The following is a 27,683-nucleotide window of genomic DNA, read 5'->3' as shown; positions in this document are numbered from 1 at the left end:
TGATGAAAATAATTGTAATGCTTTTCAAGGCAGTTATTTCCTAATGCAATCATGAAAATAAGCAGCAGCCTGTGCATTAGCACCCTAAAAGAAATGTAATATACATGATCTCCCCGTCTTTTCCCATTTATCTTAAAGATGATTTTTTATTGTTTGTGGGGGCAAGCAAGTATCAAGGGGGCGGAAATGTAAAACTGGAAAAAACAAAATTATTAGACCTGGCTTTATCTCCGCATGTGACTTTTTGTCATTTCTTCTCAATACACAAAGAAGCAAATGTATGCCCCAAAAAACCTCTCCCATCACTGTCCTGTCTGTGCTGAGCAAAATTGAATCTATATGTCTTTAAAATGCCTTTCCATTGCTATGGCTTTTTTCAAAATACAGAACTTAGTGCAAATGTGGTTCAATAGACTACTAATGCTCATTTGCTCTTTCCCAACAGGCATCACAGTTGATAGGCATGGATTTATTTACTTTGTGGATGGGACTATGATTCGCAAAATTGATGAGAACGCTGTGATCACAACTGTAATCGGCTCAAATGGTCTGACTTCCACACAACCACTGAGCTGTGACTCAGGAATGGACATCACTCAGGTAGGCATCACTGGTTTTCAAGTGTTATCGTCATTTGGCTTCATGGAAATGGATAACAATTTTCTCATGTAGAAATTAGGTAGAACGGAAGCCTGGTATATCTGTTATAACACCAGATAGCAGAAGTTTCTCTCTATGTAAGTTACTTTTTTCCTCGTTAGAAAAGCTTAGTTGGGAGAAAATGGTAAGCGAGGATGGAAGTAATGTCAGGTAGAATATTGACATACAATTAAGTAAATTCTCTCAAACTTGAATTAATCAGAGGGTAAGGCCAATCTCGTTTATTGAATATTTCCAAGATATGTAATTCTATTTTTTTTATTATACTTTAAGTTCTAGGATACATGTGCACAACATGCAGGTTTGTTACATATGTATACATGTGCCATGTTGGTGTGCTGCGCCCATTAACTCGTCATTTACATTAGGTATATCTCCTGATGCTATCCCTCCCCCCTCCCCCCACCCCACAACAGGCCCCGGTGAGTGATGTCCCCCTTCCTGTGTCCAAGTGTTCTCATTGTTCATTTCCCACCTATGAGTGAGAACATGCGACGTTTGGTTTTTTGTCCTTGCGATAGTTTACTGAGAATGATGGTTTCCAGCTTCATCCATGTCCCTACAAAGGATATGAACTCATTTTTTATGGCTGCATAGTATTCCATGGTGTATATGTGCCACATTTTCTTAATCCAGTCTATCATTGTTGGACATTTGGGTTGGTTCCAGGTCTTTGCTGTTGTGAATAGTGCCACAATAAACATACGTGTGCATGTGTCTTTATAGCAGCATGATTTATAATCCTTTGGGTATATACCCAGTAATGGGATGGCTGGCTCAAATGGTATTTCTAGTTCTAGATCCCTGAGGAACCGCCACACTGTCTTCCACAATGGTTGAAGCAGTTTACAGTCCCACCAACAGTGTAAAAGTGTTCCTATTTCTCCACATCCTCTCCAGCACCTGTTGTTTCCTGACTTTTTAATGATGGCCATTCTAACTGGTGTGAGATGGTATCTCATTGTGGTTTTGATTTGCATTTCTCTGATGGCCAGTGATGATGAGCATTTTTTCATGTGCCTGTTGGCTGCATAACTGTCTTCTTTTGAGAAGTGTCAGTTCATATCCTTTGCCCACTTTTTGATGGGGTTGTTTGTTTTTTTCTTGTAAATTTGTTTGAGTTCTTTGTAGATTCTGGATATTAGCCCTTTGTCAGATGAGTAGATTGCAAAAACTTTCTCCCATTCTGTAGGTTGCCTGTTCACTCTGATGGTGGTTTCTTTTGCTGTGCAGAAGCTCTTTAGTGTAATTAGATCCCATTTGTCAATGTTGGCTTTTGTTGTTTTAGACATGAAGTCCTTGCCCATGCCTGTGTCCTGAATGGTATTGCCTAGGTTTTCTTGTAGGGTTTTTATGGTTTTAGGTCTAACATGTAAGTCTTTAATCCATCTTGAATTAATTTTTGTATAAGGTGTAAGGAAGGGATCCAGTTTCAGCTTTCTACATATGGCTAGCCAGTTTTCTCAGCACCATTTGTTAAATAGGGAATTCTTTCCCCATTTCTTGTTTTTGTCAGGTTTGTCAAAGATCAGATAGTTGTAGACGTGTGGTATTATTTCTGAGGGCTCTGTTCTGTTCCATTGGTCTATATCTCTGTTTTGGTACCAGTACCATGCTGTTTTGGTTACTGAAGCCTTGTAGTATAGTTTGAAGTCAGGTAGCGTGATGCCTCCAGCTTTGTTCTTTTGGCTTGGGATTGACTTGGCAATGCGGGCTCTTTTTTGGTTCCATATGAACTTTAAAGTAGTTTTTTCCAATTCTGTGAAGAAAGTCAAATGAAACAGTGACTGAAATTTAGAAAAATAGTGACTACGAAGGCTCTTTAGACATCATTTTTAATGAATATATGAGCATGTTGTTATTCACATGTATATAAATAGCTATTTCTAGGGTATTTGGAAGTTTTCTTAAGTAAAAGCAACATCCACTCTGAGATCTATTTTACTGTTATTTAGGAAATCTGTTTTTTGTTTTTTGTTTTTTTTAGGCCAGTGAGGATAAAAGAAAATTCAGTGTAGCTTTCATCTGGATCCAAAATTCTGATTTTACCACAATTGTACAAAATCAGTATTAGACATTTAAAGGGATTATAGAGCGTACAGCATAGTCCCAACATTCAGTGTCTGACTTTCTTAGTCTGCAGAAACAAGAAATGAAGGAAATAGATTAGACAGTCCTCAAACCTTCCAGCTCTAACATTCCATAAATTTGTGACCCTAATAAAGTAGAGTATTAAATAATCTTTTCAAAAAAACTAAAGTGGATGTTGAGAGTTTTCAAATTGATTAGTGTATCACAGAGGATGGTCTTGGCTGCAAGTAATAAAATACTTGTCTAAAAGTTGTTTAAACAATAAGGTTTAATTATCTCACATAATGAGATGTCCAAAGATAGGCAAAGATGCCAGCAGATTTCCTTCTTGTGTCGCATTGGCCAGAATTGAGTCACATGCCCATGCCTTCACCAGTCACTGGCAAAGGGGAAATGAGATTCCATAGTGGATTCAGACCCTCTAGAAGTGGGTCCCCTTCCCTGAGCACATTGCTACCTGATTCTTAAACCAAAATCAGAGTTCTGTTAGCAAGGAGTAAAGGGTTGCTACTGGGGACGCAATGAGCAGTGTCCCCCACAGTTATGATATTCCTATTGCCTCATTTGCCATACCACTTAAAACCTAGAAAAACAAGGTAAATGTATTAGTCCATTTTTACGCTGCTGATAAAGATATACCCAAGACTGGGCAATTTACAAAAGAAAGAGGTTTATTGGACTTACAGTTCCCCATGGTGGGAGAGGCCTCACAATCATGATGGAAGGCAAGGAGGAGCAAGTCATGTCTTACATGGATGGCAGCAGCCAAACAGAGAGCTTGTGCAGGGAAACTCCCATTTTTAAAACCATCAGATCTCCTGAGACTCATGCACTATCACAAGAACAGCTCAGGAAGGACCCGCCCCCATAATTCAATCACCTCCCACCAGGTTTCTCCCACGACCTGTGGGAATTGTAGGAGTTACAATTCAAGATGAGATTTGGGTGGGGACACAACAAAACCATATTAGTAAGTAAAAGGTACACACACCCCTAAGAAACCTCGCTTTAGTCATTGACTCTAAGATCTCCTGCCACCTCCACCCACCTTGAGCATCAGCTCTATAAAACACTAGCCTATTTTGAATTTCTTCTTCTCTATGTGCCCCTGCCCTGCCCCAGAAACTCAAGGAATGTTCATATATAGTCAACTACAAAAGTGAAATGGGGAGTTGGGCCTGGAAAACTGACAAAATGAACAAACCCTTTTTAATAGAGACTTGAATGGATCAGGCTATCAAGTCCTAGAATAGCCTAACTGTCCATGATTCAAAATGCTGCAGAAAGCAAGGAAAAGCAGCATTATTTATGGCAATAAAGAAGGGTGTGAATGTATTTGTATGGAGGAGGGGGGAGAGAGAAGATGCACATGTATGATTCACTTGTGGGATTTTTTTTTAACTTAAAATAGGGTACTTAGTATTGCAATCAGTCAACTCTAAACAACTTTTCTGTTTCTGTGTAGAAAAGTTATGTTGAAAAGAGAATTATTTGTCTTAGTAGAGTAAATATATGATCATCATCACCATGAGAAGGGTTCTTTTTCACATGACACTTTCCAAACATAATTCCCACCATAAAATCTACCTCATCCTTTTCAGGTTGGGATATACAATGCAGCCCACTGAAAAGAAGCCCTGGTAACCAGGAGACAGAAACTTTTCTCTATGGCATTTCATTCCAAGCCTCAGTTTCTCTGAAGTACCCTCTTTCCCCTTTCTTTACACAACTTTAGCTTTACAGATACAGTAGATTTTTTTGGAGGCAGGGGAGGTTGTGTGGTATGAGAAGGGGATGGTAGAAGCCAGCAGGATTTACCAGGAAAGAAAACAGATTTTATGTCCAGATTATTTGGCCAGTAACTCTGCTGCTACCCACCATTTCCTGTTCTGTGCCTGAGACATACTAAAGAGTAAATCCAATTTGTCCACCCAGACTGGCTCAAAACAAGGAGACTATATTGATCAGTGTCCAGATTATCACCCTCTACCTTTATTAGAGGCCTACTTCTCATGGCCCCATTCCCCCAGTCTGGAAGTACCTCTGCTGGTCCAAATCCCATTCTCCATCCTCCTCACACCTCGCCTCTTCCATGGGAACCTTCCTTGATGGTTCTAGTCCTCACTGTTGCTTCAGTCCCTTATTGGAATTTAGTATCACCATGCTTAAATGTAATTTGATCTTTGCTGGCAAACTGTGTATCCAACCCGTCTCCCACAGTAGACTGTGTGTTCCTGGAACATGTATAGGAAGGGCTCAGCAGGTACAGTTAACATCTATACCTGAACCAAAAGGACATAATGGTAAAAAGAATATGAAAGAGTAGTGAGAGATGAAGCTAGAAAGGTAAGTGAGGGTGAAATGGTGAAGGGCTTTATAAGCATAATGAAGTTATACTGGACAATGAGGAGACAACAACAGCGTTAAGAAGGGAAATGCATTTTTAAAATAGTATTAAGCATGGAAATCAGTTTTAAGAGATCATTCTAGCTGTTGCATGGAGAACCAAGTGAAGCAAAATAGCACTAGAGGCAGGGAGACCACTTAAGAGGCAGTTGAAGAAATCCAAGTAGGACAAGGACAAAACATATCAATATAGAAATGATCAGCCCCTTTCCAAGGGACTGCTATAAAAATTAAGCTGTTTTCCAATGCTTTTGGGATGTTCAGCTGATATTTCTTTGGGATACAACTCTGGATGAGACTTTCCATGACACTGCTCAGCTTTATGCAGGCTACATAGGCAAGCAATATTAATGGCTGAACCTAAAATATCATAGAAAGGTAGATAGATTCGTTAAACATTGGAGCTAATATCAAATAACTTGTTGACTGACAATTTCAGAATTGAGGGAACGTGTATGGTAGTACCATTCACTGATACAGGGCATACAAGAGGAAGAGAAGCAGGTTTGCTTGATGGTTGGATGATGGGTTCAGTTTGGGGTACGTTGAGGTGCCTGTGTGGCATCCAGATAAAGATATCTGGCTGGAAATTGGATACAGGTTTAAAGCTTGAGGTCTAACTATAGATTAGAGTTGTGATTCCTATTAGTTTACACATGGCAGTGGTAAATAGGGGAGTGGATGAGCTCTCTCACAGAGGGTACATAGCATAAAAAAGAGGAGAAGGCTTAAGACCAAACTCTATGGAACACCAGTATTCAAGAAAAAACTGAGGAATGAGAACCCACAAAGGAGGCTGAGAGAAGGAGACCTGGCAATTAGGAGGAAAACCATGAAGGTGTCAAAAAAGCCAAGAGACACAAGTTTTTCAAGAGGAAGGAAATGGTCAGTATCAAATGCTGCTTAGGGATCATAAAAAATGAGGTGCTTTTTAAAGAAGTCGTTAGATTTCACAGCATTAACGCCTCTGATAAGAGTACCTTTGATAGAGTGCTAATTAATGAGAGTCAGATACCAGCGGCAGAGTAGGAAGTGAGGAAATGGAGAAACCGAAAATAGATCACTTCTTTGAGATGTTTGGCTGGGAAGAAGACGCTTTGGCATTGAAGCAAATCAGCTCCCAGGTGTGGGGAAATCAGCACCCAGGTGTGGCGCAGGTGGACTAAAGCTGGAGAACACCGAATGAAATTGATGAGTCAGTTGATAGAGAGTTTACCAGGAGAAAGCCTGTGTGTGGCACAGCTTCCTAGATGCTCAGCCATTATGACCAGAGCTTCCCATCTGTTTAGACAACTGTGACAGATTGGCAACCGATGTTTCCCATGACTGTACTTAAGAACATGGGCCATCTTCAGCTAGAGAGAAGAAAGCTGAGCAGGGAGCTTCATAACACCCACCAAGAGCAAAGCCCCAGTTGTTCATAGTAGTACTTACAGTGATCCAGCTGAGCTTACACAGTGCTCAGTTTCATATTTCAGTAAATCAAAATATATTGACGGGTGAGGGCACAGACAAATGTCTAAATGAGAGTGCATTGTTTCTGCTGACAGGAATGGACAGGAGAGAAAATAGAGGCCTATGCTGCAACATGAAGATTTGAATCAGACCTTAAGAAAAGCTTACTGTTTCTAACACAATGTGGCAGCATCATATATTTTTAAAAAATTTTTGTGGAGTTCCCACCTTTTGAAACTTTTCAAGCAAATATTGGATAGCAATAATCTATGAATGCTTGACATACAGGCCTCTCTGGAGCCAGGAAAATGGACCGTTTTCTCAAGGTTCCTTCCAACTCCACAAAGGTGTCTCCACAGAAATACAACCAAATTTCTAAAGTTTCTTGTTACCTTTCCAGCATTCCAGCATTTCAAAACCAAAAGATCTCCAACAAAGAAAGGCCCATGTATACTAGCATAGTACCTATGGAGGTTAGAAAGTGATGTGAGAGAATGGTCCTCTTCATCTTACTTGCCTTCATCTTCTGTACTTTTCTGTAGCAAACCTAAGCCCAAAGAAGAATCACTTCTCAGGGCTTGTCCTAATCTTTAGCAGATCATTAAGTCCTATAGTAAGTCTAAGAATAACTGCTACCACTTATAGAGAGCTCACTATGTACCAGGAACTATGCTAAGAATCTAATTTACACTATTCCATTTTATCTACACAATGCAACCACCCTTGAGAGGTAGATATTATTATCCCCATCTGCCAGAGGAGAAAACTGTTAGTCGGAAGGATTATATATTGTGCTATGACCTAAGAGTTATGGAGTGATATAACTAAGATTTTGGCACAAGCTTTCTGAACCCAAGTGTGCATTTTTCCAACCTCTGGAGATGACCAAATATCATTGTATTTAGCTGAGTGACAAATGCCGCTTGGTTGAAGAATATGCTGTCTATTCACAGAATGTGTGTTTAGTGGCAGTTAGGAAAGAGTTTAATAAAATCTAATTGTCTCAAGAAATGAAATTTGCTTTGACAATAAAATCATCCATTTGTTCAAAATCAATATCTTTTGATTTACTGAAATCTGAAACTAAACTCTCAGTATAAACTCTGAAGCATAACTGCCCTTTGTAAGCACTGCTATAAGCAACCAGGCCTTTCACTTCAGGAGATGAGTTGATTATCAAGACACTGGGTGCTTTATTTCTGTTGCTGCTTTTGAATCCTGCTCTGGTAACTCACTTCCATCTGATGCCTGACTAGAATGGAATTGGGAGTGAGAGCAAGTTTCTTGATGGGATAGCAAGTTACTCCTTGGAGCCAGCCTAATGCTTTTCCCAAAGTCAGCCCAATAGGAGATACACAAGCAGGATGGACCTTTTGCATGCATAGGAAATCCTGTTGACCTACTGCCCATAAGGTACACACTTTGAGGTGTTTGTCTAGAGCATCCAGATACACAGCCAGGGCTTCATAAGTGCTTATTGGATGATTTGTGTGTTTCCCACTGGTTTCCAACAGCACCCATTTGTCAGATGGGTCTAATGGGGGTAGGGGAAGCATCATCCATAGTTGTGCAGGAAGGAGGGTAACATTCTTTGGAGGAGCAAACTTTGTCCTCATATATTACATCTATTAAACTAGGCCACTTCTCTTTTTTTTTTTTTTGAGACGGAGTCTCGCTCTGTCGCCCAGGCTGGAGTGCAGTGGCGCAATCTCGGCTCACTGCAAGCTCCGCCTCCCGGGTTCACGCCATTCTCCTGCCTCAGCCTCTCCGAATAGCTGGGACTACAGACGCCCACCACCACGCCCGGCTAATTTTTGGTATTTTTAGTAGAGACGGGGTTTCACCGTGGTCTCGATCTCCTGACCTCGTGATCCGCCCACCTCGGCCTCCCAAAGTGCTGGGATTACAAGCGTGAGCCACCGTGCCCGGCCTAGTCCACTTCTCTTGAAGTGGACTATATTTGTCCTCATATATTACGCCTATTGAGCTAGTCCACTACTCTTCTCAGTCATTCGATGCTTGACTCCTCTCCAGAATATTCTGACCATGTAGTAACAATCCAACCTATTTTCAAATGCTTCTTGTGATAGGGAATTTACTACCTCCCCCAGGCAGCACATTCCATCTTTGAATGCCTCTGACTGATGACAAGCTCTTCTTGGATCCCTTTAACTTTGTGTCTTCCTTTAACTTTCACCATCCAGTCTTGCTGCAACTGTTCAGGCTTTCTTGAATTATAAATTTAATCTGTATTCTATGAGATCAATCTACTAGTAAATCAAGCACAATACTGGGTACGTTTATATATGTTATCTTATTTAATCCTCATGACAATCCTTCAAGATAAGTATTATGTTCCCCTGTTTTTAATACATATGAAAAACAAGATTCAGAAGAACTGAGTAACTTGGTCAAGGTCACACAACCAATAAGTGGCTGAGTTGGAATTTGAACCTGGTCAACCTGACGCCAAAGCCCACATTATTTTCACCAAATTACATTAAACTGCCTCCTCCACATGACAGCCCTCTTACTACAAGAAAACAACTCTTTCATGCCTCTTAAGTCACATTCCCACTTCATTTAACTATACTTCATTTTGCATGGTTTTGAGTTCCTTCACCATTCTTCCAGAATGGAAGCCACCATGGCTTCCAGAATGAATAAAATAATCCAGATGTGCTCTGAGTACTCAGAGGTAGAATGGGAACCGTCACAACTCCCTTTCTATATTGTTTCTTTTCCTTTTGCCCATTGGTTGTTTAAAAAAAAAAAACTTCAGCCACAGAACATTTACTTCAAACAAATCAGTCTCAATTTATAAAATAGATGCAAACAGCAGATTCAAACAAGAGGTGGTGTCCCAGAACCTTCTTTATTCAAGCTTACTTCCATGCAATGGTAGCTTGCATGGTGACCTCAAAGGCACTTTTGCAAGATGCTAAAGAAGTAAAGGGCACAGATTAGAAAACCACAGCTAAAGTTGACCGGGATTTTTTCACAGCTGTATCACACATTTGACACATGATATGATGTAATTACAGAAAACTAAAAATTCACATGTCTCTCACTCCCATCTCCTCATCTTATACTTGCACCATTAGTGATTTACAACATACTGCTGGGTCCTACCTTAGTCTGTATTCAATTCCATGTTGTTTGAGTTAGTCCAATTCTTTATACTCTTCTGCTATCATCTAATATTTTCACTATCCTTCCCAGCCTTGTGCCGCCTATGTATTTGATGAATGCTTTCTATGCCTTCATCCATTATAAAACTGATGGATAGGTAGATGCAATTGTGGCACCAGTAGACTAGTTATCTGTTAGATTATGAACCCATGTGTTTGAACTCTCACCTATTCATTGTGATTCCTCATAATACATCAGGAAATCAATATAATGGGCTATGACCAGCTTTTTAAAAAGGCGAAACACAATTTTAAGAATCAAGGTGTATCATGTGTAATGAGGGTGAGTAGTGTTTCATAATATTTTTATTTTGACTGGATAATGGTGTAAAATACAGTTCTTAGTGAGTGTCACAGTCAAAACAAGTTTGAAAGCCACTTTCTTCACTGATATTTCCCCCAACTTAGCCGTAAAGGTATCATGAGAAACCTTACCAGGTTGGTAACTCTGTTTAAAAGGAAATAAGAACCACTTGAAAAAATTTGTTTCTAGTCACAGTGTCTGTAAACATCATTTCCTCATCTAAGAGTTAAAAAAACAACTGTTTCAAAAGAAAAAAACTGTTTCATAATACAATTGAAGATCTTTTCCAAATCAACATAAAGCTCCCTCCATGCAGGTTGTGGGGCACGTTTCTGATTCTTCTTGAAGTCAGAACTATATTTAACCATCTCTAATCTTCTAGTGCCCACTATTTCTCAATAATTACACAAAAAAGTTCTAAACCCCATTTGCATGTTCTCTATAAGGAATGATTCTTCCTAGCTAGAAAACTTGAACTCGGTTAAAGAATTTAGATGCTCTTTTACAATCCCTTCATCCATTTTGGGCTTTGGTATCTCTGAATCAATATTCTCTGTGGTCATTCTCCTTAACAGAGAAAACAAAACCTTCCCCTCTCTCTCATCCATCAGTATTATACCACCTGCCCCAAGCAGCAGACCTCTGCCTTCCTTGGTTGTCTTCTGCTCTCTACATAACTGAAAAAACAACTTTCTCTTGTCCTTAGATTTTTTTGCAAGCTTCAAATAAAATAACACAGCTCTATAGAAGGGGTAACATGCAGCCTCCTCTTCAAAGTCGACATGTCAATTTAATTTTATACAAGTGGGTTCAGCATTTTCTGTTGTTTTAAATACACACACACACACACACACACACACACACACACACACACACACACATATATATAGTCATCCAGGCATGAAAAGTTACAGCAATCTGGGCGGGAAAAAAAAGAAAAAAAAAACAGTAGTTTTAAAGCAGAAAAGGGCTAGGCATGGTGGCTTATGCCTGTAATCCCAACACTTTCAGAGGCTGAGGTGGGCGGATCACTTGAGCCTCAGGAGTTCAAGACCAGCCTGGGCAACATGACGAAACCCCCGTCTCTACAAAAAATACAAACATTAGTTGGGCATGGTGATGCATGCCTGTAGTCCCAGCTACATGGGAGGCTAAGGTGGGAGGATCACCTTAACCCAGGGGACAAGGCTGCAGTGGGCTGTGATTGTGCCACTGCACTCCAGGCTGGATGGCAAAGTGAAATAATGTCTCAAAAAAAAAAATTTCTTTAACAGAAAAGGCACCTCCTTTCCCCTTCTTAAACTCTTGCCTAACATCTGTCTTTGTCTTTCCCTCTCTCCCTTGCCGACGCTTTCATGTCTACAGAATGTCCTTCATCATCCTGAGTGATCCTGATACAGATGATATTGAAACTCAACTCCTTCATGGATTACTTGCTTTTCTTTGTGCACTTCCATCACTCTCCCATGTGCACACTGAAAGAGAATAGAATTAGATCTTTCAAATGGAGGCCATTATAAGTGAAATTCCCTGCAGGGACAGACTTGTGAGTTTTGTGAAGCTCTGTAGGGAATCAAGAAAATCTGAATTATAATAAGTTTGCTTGACTAAAGGGATCTCCCAGGGGAAAAAGAAAAGAAAGTTTATTTTAAAAGTTCTTGCCACCAAAGATGAAAATCTCACCATCTCCACCCCTACCACACCCTCTCAATGTTTCCATGACTATGGAACTTATCTCACTGTCAAAGCAAAGAAAAGGTCTCTGGCGACACTCCAGATAATTCAGACACAAGGGCATGTGGTAGAAGGAAAGAGTGAGTTGCAGGTAAACAGCAAGACAGGGACGATGAAAGCTATATATCTGAAATATTTGAAAACACATTTCTCAAGGGCCAGGAATACCAGTGTGCAGTAGGGAGAAAAAGAGAGGTGAAAAAAGGATAAGAGAAGATTAGAGAGTGGACAGAAGATCAAACAGCAAATTAATGAGGCCCAGGGAGTAGCAGAATGGAACCAAAAATGTTATTTGGTGGCCCTTATGCCAAACATTTACTCTATCCTAATTGGTCATGGTTAGTTTAACCAATTGAATCAACTATTTTCATAGTAACTATCAACTAATAGATTAGATGGCATTAAAAGCCATAACAACCAAACCTCCAGTGTATTTTCCCATTTTCTTTCACTGTTCTCATGCCTGGACCACAACAATAGAGCAGCAATTTTAACTGCTCAGAAATGGGCTATTGCAGGAGTCCACACATAAGCATCCTAAATCAGCAATGTTCTGTTCTATTCATTTGAGCCACATGCACTCAGTCAAACCACACGAGTCACAGCCACTTCCTCCCGCTGCTCCAAAGGCTTATATTATAAGTGCAGAAATGTGAGTGCTTGTTAGTTCCTGCAAGATAAAGAGGGAGCTCAGTCTACATCAACCATAGCAGGAAGGCATTGTTAACTTGGCCACACTCTTCTCAAAGACCTCAATATGTCAATTACCTTAAATATGAAAGTATTTAAATCGGAAAGTGGTGACTACTGAATAAAAATGAGCAAACTTTCTACCAGACATGTTTATAAGCCTGGAACAATTCTTCATATTTCTTCAGGAGTACAGAGGCATGTTTTACCAAAGTTCTCTGGACAATTGCCTAATTCACCTATTTTCCTTTGACTAAGAGTGTTCTAGTAGAAGGAGTATAGACAATCCTGGGTGTGAGTCCTTATTCTGCCATTTATTTGCAGTGAGACCTCAGACAAGTTAATTAAGGTCTCTGAGCCTGAGTTTCTCCACCAATAAAAAGTGGGATAAAAACATGTAATGTCTCCTAAGGAGGTCATGTCAGTTAAATGAGAAAACACATATGAAGGAAGTTTCTTTTTTGAAAGGCACTTGCAACTATAAATTGTTGGAGCTGATCAGAACTGAAAAAAGAGACCCTATGGCATTACATGTAACCTTGGCTTTTATGTGTGCATTTGCCATGTCAGTTAGGTAGGCATGTGGAAGGAAAGTGGCATAAACTCCAGTCTACATAGCAATCAAATTATGCTGTCACAGAGCATGAGATGGCAGGAAGAGTTGTTTAGACTCTGATTTGACAACAGCACCAAAAGCCATTAAAAAGGCTTTTTTCGGAGTCCCTAGTGGCTCTCCACATTATTACTCACCTGTAAATGAGAGATCCATTAGAGTTTATGGCTGAAAATTACATAATAATGCTAAATAAACACTATTTGTAGCTACCAGGTCTATATTTTAGAAAAATAACACTTCATTCTGAATCATTTATTCTGCTCTCCTCTGAAAGATGGTAATACAGAAAAAAAATGTTAAATCATTTTTTTCTATTTCTTGCCCCAAATGAAGGTTCTTTATAATTTTGGATTCAGTACTAGATGTAAAAACTGACACTAGAATTTTGGAGCTGGTTAATTATTCCTCCTTATGAAGGCTAATTAAATAAATGACCCAATTGTTGATTAAGTGGCCTCTCTTTTTTAATGTGAAAGCACTTGGAAAAGTATGAAGTGCTTTACAAATAAAAGAGATGATGTAAGATGTTAATTGGCATCTTCATGAAATATTTTCTGTTGATTCATCATACACTTGCTAAAATGGGAGGACACAAGAACCAAGTAAGTCTGCAAGGTGGTTTTTCTGATTTTGTAATATCTGTGGTTGTCAGTCTCTAATTTAAATGCATTTTTGCATAATGTTATTTATTGCTTATGCAACCCAGACCTAGTCTCCTGGCTCTGTCAAATGCAGAAAAACACCTTCTGGAACGGCAAAGGAGAGCCAAACCTTTCTCTAATCCTTTAATAGAGGATGCAAGAGACAAAATCAGGCCTTTAGGGTAGACTGTTCTTCATAATTATACCAATACATAAAGTCAGTAAAGCTTAATGGTATGGGAATACAGACTGCCTGGGTTTAAATCCTAGATCCACCACTTGCTAGGTGTGTGCCCCTGGGAAAAAATTCTGTATCAGTAAATGGGGGTGATAATGTTACTTTCCCCATAGGGAGGTTGTGAGAATTTAATGAGGTAATATGCATAAATCACTTAGCAAAGTATTTGGCTCATAAGTGTTCAATAGATTATTATTTTATCATTATTATTATTACTATTACTAGTAGTAGTAGTAGTAGTAGTATTTGACCTGCTCACAAAAGAGAATTGAACTGATAGCTTATAAAACTAGAATAAAAGGGACCAAGAAGAAGTTTAGAACTGATAGAGAAATTGTATAATCTTCCTTTCTGTCCTTTTCACATAGGTGTAACTTCTACAGAGAGGCATATATCTATCTGTAGGTGAGTGTGATGGGCTGTAGCAAACATGTTCCAGAGACTGGTCTTAACCTCCTGTGACCTTCACAGAATGTTTTGTCTCCCTAGTGCTGATGTGAAGCTCCGTCTAGATCACTTACTGAATGTTCACTATAGTCATTGAATGGTGCCCCAAATACTTCATCTTCTTTTTACTTTCACATACTGTTGTGATGACTATGGAGCTGAGGCTGGAATGTAGTATGAGTTTTATACATCTGTGAATGTAAGATGTTAGATCATCCTCTATCTCTTTGAAATCAAGAAGTAAAAAAGCAGTTCATTCAGTGGGTGGCCTGCAGCCATTCTAGGTGGGTCAATTTCACACACACACAAAAATAAATATTAGAGTACATAAGAAAGAAGACAGAGTTTATCTAGGTCACTACGAAGAATATGACTTTCCCAAGACAAAACAAAAAGGCTCCCAGCTAAGTGGGAAATCAAAAGGAAAGAAGCTGATACATCATAAGAAGAAAGCAGCGTCCTAGGATTTTTGAAGCAAGTTTGGTCTATGATTTTTTTCATCTAACTAATGACTTCTGTTTTTATCAAGATTTTCAAGTTTCCAACACATCTATCAGTTTTCTTAAGTCTATTATATATATAAAAAAAAAACAAATTTAACAAAATGATAAACTGGGAGGAACAGTGCAATGAGATTATCCACAGAGTTCATTTAAATATTGTATCCTTTCTCCAAATTTGTTTAAACCTTTTTTTAACTGTTTTTCAGGCCTGCATCTCTTAGGTAAAACCACAATATAATAACCTGTTATCAGAGATATTTCCATTGCTCCCTCCAAAGTGACAGCTCAGGTTGTTTATATAAGTAGAGAACAGCAGGCCAACATCCTCAGCTCCAGCATATCCAAATTCTGCTGAAATGTCTGCACACAAGCAAATAGCCAAAGTTGTCAGGGGCCTTAAAATAAAAGTCAAGTACCGTGCTCAATGCTATATCGAAAACATAATTTATCACATAAATAAAACTCTCTCAGCAGTGTCCTCTTTCCACACAAAGGACAATGGCACGTTAGCTCTTATTAAAACTATTAAGCACCAGAGGAAAAGCATCTTCAAAGTTCAGGGCAAGTCACAAGATGCAAGGCTTGCAAACCTGCTTTTGAACCACTCAGTCTTCCACACATTTTGCTCAGCAGGCGCCATGACCTGAGGTGAACCTGAAGCTCTCTAAGATACAGAAATATCTAAGATACTTCTGTATCTCTCTTAAGATACAGAAGACCTACAACAGTATATTGCTGTTCCTCTATCCTTGTATGTGGGTTAATGTTGTGAATATAGTCGAGATTCAGTCAGAGGCCAGGCACAGTGGCTCAAGCCTGTAATCCCACCACTTTGGGAGGCCAAGGCAGGCGGATCACCTGATGCCAGGAGTTTGAGAAGTAAATTCAGTAGTTAGTGTCTTCAGGTTTTAGGGATAACATCCTGTGCTGAGTCCCAATGCAAGCCAGTTGGCCTAACTAAATTTCAGACTACACTGTACCTTTAAACCTACTCCCACTCTCTATTAATTATGAGAGGGGAAAGTGCACGAATCAGTGCCAACCCCTCTTTATCAAATGGAAATACAACTCAAAGAGAAAGTTATTTGGCTGTCAGCAGGAGTGCCATCTTTTCATGCAAAAGTTGGTGTGTTTGGAAAAGTAAACATGGGGACATATAAAATGTTACCAACAGGCTACACCTGTTGAAATGTGTTTATCTTGAGATACATAACAAAGAGCAGGGGTTCATTTGGTGCATCTCAAAACACACTTCCAACTCCAAATCAATGAGAAGAGGATTCCGAAGGAGTAATTGCAATGTCTGACAAGAAAACTAGCAAGAGTGAATATAAAAGAAATTTAATAATAAATGTCTAATGTATTACTGTTAACAATTGAGCACATAGGAAATGTTGTCATGGGGCAACTTCATGAACCATTTGGTACAGAATTGTTTCTCCAAATAACATATGGGAGAGTCACATGATCGACCATGAAATCATTCTCAAAAATTGCAAGAATGAGAAGTTTCTAGACAATAATGACATATACATGGCATTTCCAGAGTCAGAGAAGCTCTGAATAAAATCATTCACAACCAACTTTATAACATCCAAACACAGTGGATTTCTGGACTTTCACAGCAAAGTCTCTGGGGCCAAAATGGTCCTTGCTACTTCCCATGCACCTTTACTAGTTTTCTGTTACCACTGACCTACAATAGTGTATTGCTGTTCCTCTATCCTTATATGTGGGTTAATGTTGTGAATGTTAGTCAAGATGCAGTCAGAGGCCGGGCGCAGTGGCTCATGCCTGTAATCCCAGCACTTTGGGAGGCCAAGGCGGGCAGATCATTTGAGGCCAGGAGTTCAAGACCAACCTGGCAAACATGGCGAAACCCCGTCGCTACTAAAAAAAAAAAAAAAAAAATTAGCCGAGCATGGTGGGTGCCTGTAATTCCAGCTACTTGGGAGGCTGAGGCACGAGAATTGCTTGAACCCAAGAGGCGTAGGTTGCAGTGAGCCGAGATCGCACCACTGCACTCCAGCCTGGGGGATACAGCAAGACTCAGTCTCAAAAAAAAAAAAAAGATGCAGTCAGAAAAACAGAAAGTACATTCGTTATTTTAACAAGAGAGGATTTAGTATAGAGAATGTGATGTACAGATGTTACAGGATTGGAAAAAAACAAGAGATAGTATCTGTAGGAAGTGGCCACCATCTCTCTGACTGGGGAAACAAAGGGAAGAGGTTGGGGTTGTCAAAACCTAGAAAGTTGGAGAATTTGCTCCATGGAGGTAGGACCTAGTCTTCTGAGAAGAAGATGCCAGCTAGCCCCATCTCTACTAAAACTACAAAAAATTGGCCGGGCGAGGTGGTGGGCGCCTGCAGTCCCAGCTACTCAGGAGGCTGAGGCAGGAGAATGGCATGAACCTGGGAAGCGGAGCTTGCAGTGAGCCGGGATCATGCCACTGCACTCCAGCCTGGGCAACAGAGTGAGACTCTGTCTCAAAAAAAAAAAAAAAGATGCCAGCTGGTTGCTTCTGGCGCCTCTGAGGTGGCATAATGAGACTGATTCTCAGGGTAGGGAAAGGAGCTGGAAGTGCAGCCAGGTACTGCTTCCAGGATGAAGGGCTACTGTTGAGATGACACTGGCAGGAACAGAAAGCAAGCAGGAAGGATCAAGTCCCTTCTCCCTCCTTTAGCTTCTTAGAATCTCTTTATTTTCCGTATTGTCAGGACCTATCAGAAATCTAGCTGGCAAAAGAAAAATGTAGATGGCCGAGTCCCAACCCCAGTATCACAAAGTGGCATCTTTAAAGGGGTGAGGTGGGAGCTGTGAGACAATAGCTTAATAACTAGCACACTGTGCAATGAGGTGTTAGATTTTCATGTCATTGTTGCTGCTGGAGTCACTCAGATACGCTTACAGTTTAGATGAAACATTAATTAGAGTGGACTGTTTGTCACAGAGGATTTCATCATTACTGAATCTGTAAGAACCTGTTATTGGGAGACCTCAGCCAGAGTTGCTGTTTGTGAGGGTGATTTTGCCTCCCCTTTTATTGAAGCTCAGATACTCACTATTCATCACCACTTTTCGCTTTTGTTCAGGCTTAAGTCTATAGCCCGCATGCTTCCTTAAATGATTCTGTACACATGGTAAGTGGTCAGGTGGCCAATCTCCAGAGTTCTAGAAGCATGAAGCTTGAGCTGGGCCATCTGTTGAGTGAGTGCAGTTTTGTATTACACACAGGGAAGTGGTGGGCAAAACCCGGAAGCACACTGGAGGCCTAATGAAAATACCACCAGTTAAATCTTCCCTCTAAATGTTCATTAGGCCATCTGCTCTTATTAGTGTCCTTATCATTTGGAAACATTACAGAGTTAAGATGAGAGAGACAATCTGTGGAATTCTAGTATAACTTGAAATGAACTTCTGAGTAGAACAATCATGAGTTGTGATGTTTACCTTCCCATTCAGAGCCTAGCCCACTTATATCTTAACATCTCCATGGTGAAAATTTTTAATAGTTTCTTCCTGAAATATTATAACAGAAAGAAGGGTTAGCAGTAGCTACAGAAATGAAAACATAATCTCAGAGTGGCTGATCAATGAAGTCAGGCCATTTCATAAAAGCCGTGCAGTCATACTTCTGGCCTGTAAATTGCTTTAGGTGCCAAAGGGAATTGGAAGCTTGGTCTGTCCTGTCAAGCCAATACTATAATATTAACAACCTGCAACAGACTAGTTTCTGCAACTTCTCAGCAGAAACAAATTGCAGAATGATTTCAGGGGCTTCTTTATAAGTCTCTGGCTCCTATGCAAGCAAAGCCTTGGATCTCAAGAGGACAGGAGTCTCACTTCCTACTGTGTTAAGACCAGCAGAGGTCTTGTCCTTACTCTGAATTATCTCAGACTTTATGGGCTCATCACGCAGCCTCAAATTTGATTTCTTATTACCTTGAACTGTGTACTCCGATTGCCTCTCCTTCTGTATGTGTATCCCCCACAGTGCTAGATATACAGTAGATATTTAATGAATTCACGTAAAATTAAATTAAAATGGAGACTCCAAAGAAAAAAACATAGTAACATTTTCATATTCCTCTCCCCACCCCCAGAAGGGCTGAGAGGGTTCAGTTTTTTAGCTGTAATGATAAAACCCGAGAAACAGAGATACAAATAGTAAATCGGCAAGTAGCATCACGTAAGTAGCATCATGTACAATATGTTCTCCTTACAATAACAATCAAATTTACAAACAAATTAGCTGTGGAGTCTGAAGGACATTCTGTAGTTTTCACACTGGGCCTTCATCTCCTGCTGATAGATGACTTTGACTGTAAATTGAAAACTGGAAGTGGTTAAACATTCTGTGTATTCACAAGTGCCATTTCCAAAATTGAGGCTTCAGAGAGGAGATGCAAGAAAGGGTCCACGGAAACTCAGAGCAATTATGCCTGTTATTAAGATGAGGTAGTGGCAATTACACAGCAGACTCAGGGAGAGTGTGTACGTGCTGATTGTTCTGAGGCAGCCTGTAAGAACAAACTTTTATGGTACCCATCAGGCATTGGGTCTCTAGAGGAAGTGAAGATTTTCAGCCACTCCTTCAGTATGCTTTTGGGCAGGACTTATGGCCCCAGGAACTATCTTAGGAGGGATACATGCTTTTTTGTTAATGAGCTTCAAGGAAACTCTTATATAATAGAGTGGTGTCTTTCACTGTTTCTTTCCTCTAGGATAACCATTCTCAAGCATTTTGGTCTCAGGACCCCTTTGCATTTCTAAAAATTGTTGGGGGCCCCAACGGGCTATTCTTTTGTTGGTTTTATCATGTGAATATTTACCTTATTAGAAAATAAAAGTGTGAATTTTTTTAAACTGAAGATACACTAGCCTGAGGTAGCCTCTGGAAAGCCCCACTGTACACACATGATAAAGTACAAAATGTACATAATATTATTTGAAAAACAGTTTTGACCTCATAGACTTTCTGAAAGAGCATTGGGGGTTCCCAGACTCCCCAGACCGAAATGGAAATACCATATTTCCTAAATTCTAAGACATCGTGGACTATAAGACATAACATCAATTCGATATCTTTGGGTAATGGGGAGAAATGTACCATCAAACATACACATTGACTATAAGCTACATCTTCACTTCAGAAAAGTTAAAATATGGAGGCAGTGGGAAATGCATTTCTTAAAATTGAGGTATTTATGGCAATTTACACTAACCTCAGTGGGTCTCTGGAAACCCAGATTTACTGACACAAACATGTTGATGAGAAATAGTTTTTCTTAGAGCCTATTCGCATGTTATAATTTTTTAAAATGCTTTCATGGACTGAAAACATTACTGTCAATGAAGCACTAATGTTTTCATTCAACAAACGCTTGCCAAGTTAATGCCAGATACTGGGAAAACAAAAATAAAAGAGTTCTCATCTTTGCCGTCGAAAACTCATAGGCCTGGTAGAGAACATAGGAAGACAAACAAGTATTTTAGAATAAGAGAGAAGTACTGCATCTAAATGAAGGAGTCATGGAGCTGGAAGAGCTTGAAGTACCCAAAGACGGAGCCCTGCGTATTCAAGAATGCTTGAGGTTAATCACTAGGTTTAAGCAATTAGTCATCCTCTTAACAAAGGGCTGCCCTAGTGGACTTTGCTACGTGCATCAGTCTCTTTCAGACCTAATTTATTTCAATTTGGTTTAATTTAATTTTCCAATCATGGGCGATTCATCCAGAGATGTAAAACTAGAAATCGGTTAGACCAGTTTGAATGTAATGTCGTAGTGAGTAACTCCCGTCAAGACCAAAGCCTAACAGAGCGCTGTCTTCCCTGTGATTATATTCAACCAAGAATAACAGAAAACCCTAACATGACAGTGATGTAAGCAAGAGAGCAGCCAGGCTAGATGTGTGGTTTAGGGCTGAGATGGCAGCTCCGCAGTGTCATCTGGGTTCCAGGTTTCTGTATTTTTGCCTTGCCACTCTAACACATAACTTCCATTTTCAAGGCCACCTCATGGTCCACGACATCTGCTAGAACTCTCAGTGATATATCCACATTGCAGAATGGAAGAAAGGGCAAGACGAGCTTCCTTCCAGTTGGGTCAGCTCTCCTTAAGCAGCCTTTTTAAGTATCTATTTGTAAGTGTGGGTGCTTCCACACTTCCTCTTACATATTATTGCCTGGAACTTCACATGACTACAGATCATTGCAAATAAAGCTGGAATGTCTTCTATTCTAAACAGCAATGTACTCAGGTTCAAAAACAGAGTTGGCTGGGTGTGGTGGCTCATGCCTGTAATCCCAGCACTTTGGGAGGCCGAGGTGGGTGGATCACCTGAGGTCAGGAGTTCAAGACCAGTCTGGCCAACATGGCGAAACCCCATCCCTACTAAAAATAAAAATAAAAATAAAAAAATAGCCAGTCATGGTGGTGCACACCTGTAGTCCCAGCTACTCAGGAGGCTGAGGCAGTAGAATTACTTGAACCTGGGAGGCAGAGGTTGCAGTGAGCTGAGATCATGCCACTGCACGCCAGCCTGGGCGACAGAGCAAGACTCAGTCTCAAACAAACAAACAAACAAACAAATAAACCAACAAAAAAACTGGGAGTGTAATCAGGAGGAAAGAATGAATGTAAGAATAGGCCTAGAACCAGCAGTCTCTGCCACAGGAATTTTAGGAACCAAAAATTTAACATTTTGTTTTGACCCTGATATTGTCTGAGCTTCTTCAAATTTATAAATAGGAGAGAAAATCCATCTAGATAAAGCTTGGTTTTCTACAGTTAGAAAGCATGATGACACCTAAAAGAGTGATGGTCCTTATTGATCTTGCTTGCAAAAAGTGGAAATTATTAGAAGATGAAATATACTAGGACTACTTTGGAAGTTTTGCTTTGTTTGGTTTGGTTTTGCTTTGCTTTGTTTTCTCCACTTCCAAAATGTTTTCGGAACATTGGGAGAGATGCAATTTAATCTATATCCTCTGCAGTAGAATAATTCTCAAGATCAGCCAAATTGTTACTCTTGATTAGATTGATCCTAGCTATTCATTTGCAATGAATAATGCAATTTAAGTGTCAGTTATTCTAATTGGGAAGCCATGGAAACAGACCATGCCAATGCATTTGACCAAAGGTTGAGAGGTTCTTCAAATTCTCCAGCCATTATGCAGAGAGACACAAGAGTGTGTATCTAAGATAATGGGAAATAATTTGCCCTGTTGACAAGGCCATGTAATCTTGGTGTATTTCATCTTCTAATAATTTCCACTTTTTAAAAGCAAGATCAATAAAGGCCATCACTCTTAAAGGTGACATCATGCTTTCCAAGTGCAAAAAACCAAACTTTCTCCAGATGGCTTTTTCCCTCTTTTATAAACTTGAAGAAGCTCAGAGAGTATCAGTGTCAAGAAATGAGAAGGCCATTTGAAAACTGACAAAAAGTGATGGTAACAATCTGGAGTTGTCAGCTTTTAGAAGTACGGAAAAATCTAACATGGAGCTGGCACAACACCCGGCAGAGAGCACTCAGTCCTGTCACTGTATCTTCCCCAGGGCTGGCATACTACAGAAGAGATAATCATACGCTTCCTGGAAATTCCTACTGAAGAGGACTCACAGATCAAAATCAAACAGAGTCATTTTTAAAATGAGCCACAAGGCTCCCAATGTAGTAAAGGAAAGGAGGGAGATTAGAAGTGTCATGTTTGAAATGGGGAGACAGGACCTTCTGGGAAACAACTGGTTTCTTCAGCACACTTGAACTTTGGGAAAAGAAATTATTAGCACTTGGTGACAATTGTAAAATATAGTAACAGTCATGATATGTTTTTGAGGCGCTTCCATAAATGTTAACTTCTTAAAATGAATAAACTGGAACAGAAATAGTCTACTGCTCTATGCCACTAACAACCCCTTGTACGTACTGGAAGATGAAGGAAATGAAGTCAGCAAAAGAGTATAAACATTATGAGGGGAGGAATCCAGTCTATCCCGACTGAAGTTGGCTCCTTAGTGCCTAGCATGGTACCTAACATGAGATAAATAGACATTTATTGACAGAAGAAAGGAAATCAATTAAGGTACCGTTTTCTGTAGTTGGAATTGTACCAAGAGTACTGTTACAATTAACAGTGGGGAGTTCAAGTAATAAGCTAAAATATTAGCCATGAAATTGGCTGACAGATAGATATGAGGTAATATATCCCAATACCAGCCAAATATTTCTTGGAGGACATATAGCTTAGAAAGATTCTCAAGGAATGGAATAGATAAACAAGGAGGAAATGACTGGTGACACAGAATCAGGAGAAACCTTGAAAGCATGACTATGTGATTAAACTTAAGAGTTTATGAACTAGCCAAGGAACAGAACAATAGACAGGGACCAGCACAAATACAGACATGTTCCATAATTTTCAAAAATAGCTAGCCTCTACAAAGCTCTTTTAATGTACCAAGCACTGTGCTAGATGGTCTATGTATTTTTACCTATCTAATTCCAATAATAATTTTTGAAACGATAGCGTTACTATATTCAATTTGTAAATGAGGGAACAGAAGCTCAGATAGGTTAACTGATCTGTGCCGAGGTCACAGGGATAGCAAATGACACAGATGGAATTTTCGACTCTGGAAATCTTAACTCGTGAGCCTGAGGTCCTAACTACTTCCTTCTAGTGCATTGAAGCCTTTTTCTAGGGAGAGAGTACATAGCTTTCATCAGATTCTCAAATGGACGAGTAAATCAGAAAAGTATGAGAAGCAGTGTCCCAGATTCCAAGTCCCATGAAGGCAGGGACTATGTCTATCTGGATCAGGACCCGGATATCTGTCAGATGGTTGGATAAAAGGATATATTAATGGATGAATGTACCAATGAATGGCTGTCCTCCAAATTGGTTATCCTGCATCTACTCTGGTCTCCTTCCAGCCTGTCCCCCAAAATGCAGCCTAAGTAATCTTTCTAAAATACTAATCTGACCATGTCAGCTCTCCACTTTAAAGCAGAGACTCCTCAACACACACAGTTTAAGTCTAAAGCTATCAGCATATACCACTCTGCATGACTTAATCCAGTGATTCTCAGCAAGAGACATTTTTGCCCCTCAAGGGACATTTTGCAATGTCTGGAGATATTTTCAGTTGCCACAACTGGGGGTAAGGTGCTACTGGCACCTAGTGTGTAAAAGTCAGGGATGCTGCTAAACATCCTACAATGCACAGGACTGGCACCACCTGACAATAGTGCCTCAGTGGAGGAACCTGGACCTAGTCCGAGCAAACATTTAGAACTCATTCACCACTACACTACCACCCACCTTATTTTATGCCTAAGAAATCCCAGACAGCAGTTAGTTCCTTCACTCTCATATGATTTCATGCTTCGGTACTTTTGTTCATTCTTTTCCCTCGCCAAGATCACCCTTCCCACCTTGCTTTTTCTCAATACCTTTGCTTCATCCTTCAAAATTAAGTTTACATTGCTCTTCTAGGAATCTTGCCCCAAACTCCCTCCATTGTGTTTCCATGTCATTCTGGGCATACATCTATCATGGCACTCATGACACTTAACCATATTATGTTAAATTATCTATTTCTGTATCCGTTTGTTTACCTTTATAACATAGTGCCTGGCACGTGGTCGAAACTCATAAAGCATTGAACTGAAAGATAATAGATGACAAAGAAAAAGATAAGTCACTCAACTCATAAAAAGTCTTGACCTTCACAGCCAAAGAGAGCAATCTTTACGTTGATTCAAAAGGGCATCAGGGGAGGCCAGATTTGGTGAGACGAGAATGAAGAAACATGTCCACTCTTCTGAATGACGAATCAGATGGCGTAGGGGCTAAAAGCACATATCTGAAAGTGGGGATGTTAATAGTTTTTCTCAGGTAATTTGTATATCAAGTAGTAAACCATATGGAGTACCTGACACCCAGCAGGCATTCAGTAAACAGTAGTCACTTCTATTAGTGGCTCAGATGACTGGGCCTGTAATTTCATGTGTTATTGATTACATAACAGTTCAAAGGAAGGGGCAGCACCTATTCACATTTTAAAAGTCAATTTAAAGCAAAATATTAAGTCAATAATCGTGCAGGTGATGTAGGGGTGAGGCAAAACTCATAAAGGTGGCACAGGGACAGTTGAAGTCTGGGAAACACAGTTGAAAAGGAGCTACATTGCATGGTAACTGAGCCAGGTTCCTGCTAGCTCTAAAGGTCTATGACTGTAAAACTGTTATTACTATTAACACCACTTGCTATCCCTTACTATGTGCCAGGCACTGGGCTAAGCAACTTACACCACTATCTCATTTAATCCACACAATAACTTTACAAGTAGATATACTATCACTAGCCTCCTTGTTTTGTTACAGATGAGGAAACCAGAGACTCAGAGAATATACCTCATTTGCCAAGGGCTACATACTAAGAAGGGTGGGAACCAGGACTCAAACTGTTAGAGGGAGCCCAAGTATACAAATGGTGGTTTGAGCATACAGTATGGGATTAGGCTTATACATAATTTAGACATTTTCTAGTTTAGTCTAACCAAGGGCTTATATTTAGATATTGCTTTTAAACATGGATTTCTCCCTATAGGATTCTGCTGCTTTATAAATTGCTACTTAGGTCAAAATTAGCTGGATCTCTAAACCAATCATGGGACTGGTTGACCTGAGAGTCAACTCTCTTCAAGGCAAGTTTTCAATTAGCAGAGGAAGACGTAATGCTGTCAAAGGTTGACATCCTGACCAAGAGCTCCTTTATGCTCAGGGTTATTTCTCAGGGAAGGTTATTGGGAGATAGGCACATTCCACCAGCTGGCGGCTACACAAGTGACCTTTAATGCTAGTTTAGCTTAAATGCATTTTGACATTTCAAACAAAGTAATGTATTTTTACAAGGTGTGGCAACCACCACAAATTAGGCCAAATAGTTTGCCTGTAGGTTGGGTCACTAGGCAGAGTTTACAGAGTTTGCTGCTGCTCTTCAATCTCTGTTCCCACCCCACAAAAAAGAAGTGTGTATTTACCCCAAGAAATCATTTGGACGAATGGTAGCAGCGAGTGGGGGCCAACCTTAGCCCCATCTTAGTATCATATAATTCTAGGGTCTCTCTGCAACTCGTAGATACTAATTCTAACTGTCAGAATCAGCTCAAAGACTCCATTCCTTGTATTAAGCTGTATGTTATGAAAATGTCTTGGTAGTAAATACAGTATTTCTGTTGTGTGAGCACAAGGCACCAGTTCCTTGAAAACTTACCTGGCAATAGGAGTATTTAGCATGAGAAGGACATAAAAGGAACTGACAAGCTACGAGAGGTGAAGAGGTCCAGCTTCTGAAAAGGCAGACTCTCAACTACTAAGTAGCCACACGTCTTTCATCTGCGAAGATTGCATAGACAAGCTGCCCGGCCAAATCAAATGAGAATTAAAGAGAATCTGTGTAGTTTGTATAGAAAATGGCTCAGAAGCACAAAGGGCACTTTAGTCACAGGAAGATGCCAGAGGGTGACTTATTCCACGGAAAAGAAAACAAACAGACAAAATAGCTGGTGTATTTTTGAGGCAAAATTAAATATAATAAACATGACAGCAATCGTATTGGTTTAAATCTGGTTGGGTGAGTTGGAGAATTTAACAGCTTATTTCCCAACTACCAGCCTTTATCTCAGAGGCAGCCTTGATAGCTAAAAACAGAATCTGAAACATGCTTCTTTTCTGGCTTCTGCCAGGTGTGTGCTGTCCCCAGCCTCTGCCCTGGCCTCGGCTCCCAGAGTGGGGATAATTAGAACGTCATTTCTGCCAGGTTTGTTTTTTCTGGGTCACTGACTTGAGACTCAATCAAAATGGGAGTGTTGTACGGAAATGAATTCATTTCCTCTTCCTCAGCCAGCCCCAGCTAATATCCTGGGGGACTGTGCTCCAAAGGACCAGTGCACACAGACAGCTTCTGGACAAGCATGATAGTGTATAGAGGTCCAAGGCAGGGGCACACAGTGGAGGAGGAGTCAGCGCCCTCCAAAGCAGCAGGCGTTCACTCTCCCTCTCAGTGGCAGGGCACTGACATGCAAAGGCCTCAGACAGACGTGCTGAGGAACACATCACCGCAAACTGCTCTGGGAGCTGTTAAGGCTGGTGTTTAATGTTTATCCGATGGCCTCAGTCTGAAAGGCTCTGTACAACATGCATAACACAAGCTCAGCTTTATACCCCATTAGCACTCAAATTCCTAGCTGCACAGAGGCATCTGGTACTGACCAGAGAAGGCCAGTCTATGTGGATAGAGGTGGAAGGCACACAGAAACATAGAAACAGAATGAGGCTGCTGGATGTATGTGAGAGACTCAGAGACATGGGCAAAGAGCCCCACATGGTGCATGTAGAGGAGGTCAAAGACAACCTTTGTCCTCTTCACAACATCACCGGTTGCCCTCCCTAATGAGACACAATTAGAAGAAGGGCCTTATCTCAAATTGACCTTTATCCACTTCATTGCTGATTGCTTATAAGCCTCTTTGAGCTGGGGAAGTAGTGGGCCGCAGAATGCAATGACAGCTCATACCTTGTTTTCAGACTTTCAGATTCCACAAGAAAAACAAAGCCTTCTGTGGGCTTTCACTCAAAGCAAAAAAGAAAAGTGGCTACATTACTGTTACTATTTTGGCCATGAATGGGACTTT

At 40.2% G+C, this 27,683-nt stretch overlaps 1 protein-coding gene across 4 annotated transcripts in view; it reads left to right on the top strand.

The window, feature by feature from the left end:
• Positions 1–27,683, top strand: part of TENM1 (teneurin transmembrane protein 1) — an 832,777-nt gene that overhangs the window by 754,774 nt on the left and 50,320 nt on the right. For all 4 annotated transcript variants that reach the window (XM_030807128.1, XM_030807125.1, XM_030807127.1 and 1 more), the window contains one exon: positions 446–600. In XM_030807128.1, coding sequence (XP_030662988.1) covers positions 446–600 — 155 coding nt within the window. The remainder of the gene's footprint in view (positions 1–445; positions 601–27,683) is intronic.

This window comes from Nomascus leucogenys, chromosome X, assembly GCF_006542625.1.
Source record: "Nomascus leucogenys isolate Asia chromosome X, Asia_NLE_v1, whole genome shotgun sequence".
Classification (NCBI taxonomy): domain Eukaryota; kingdom Metazoa; phylum Chordata; class Mammalia; order Primates; family Hylobatidae; genus Nomascus; species Nomascus leucogenys.
Note: the sequence above shows the minus strand (reverse complement) of the source record. Positions and strands in the feature narration are given on the sequence as shown.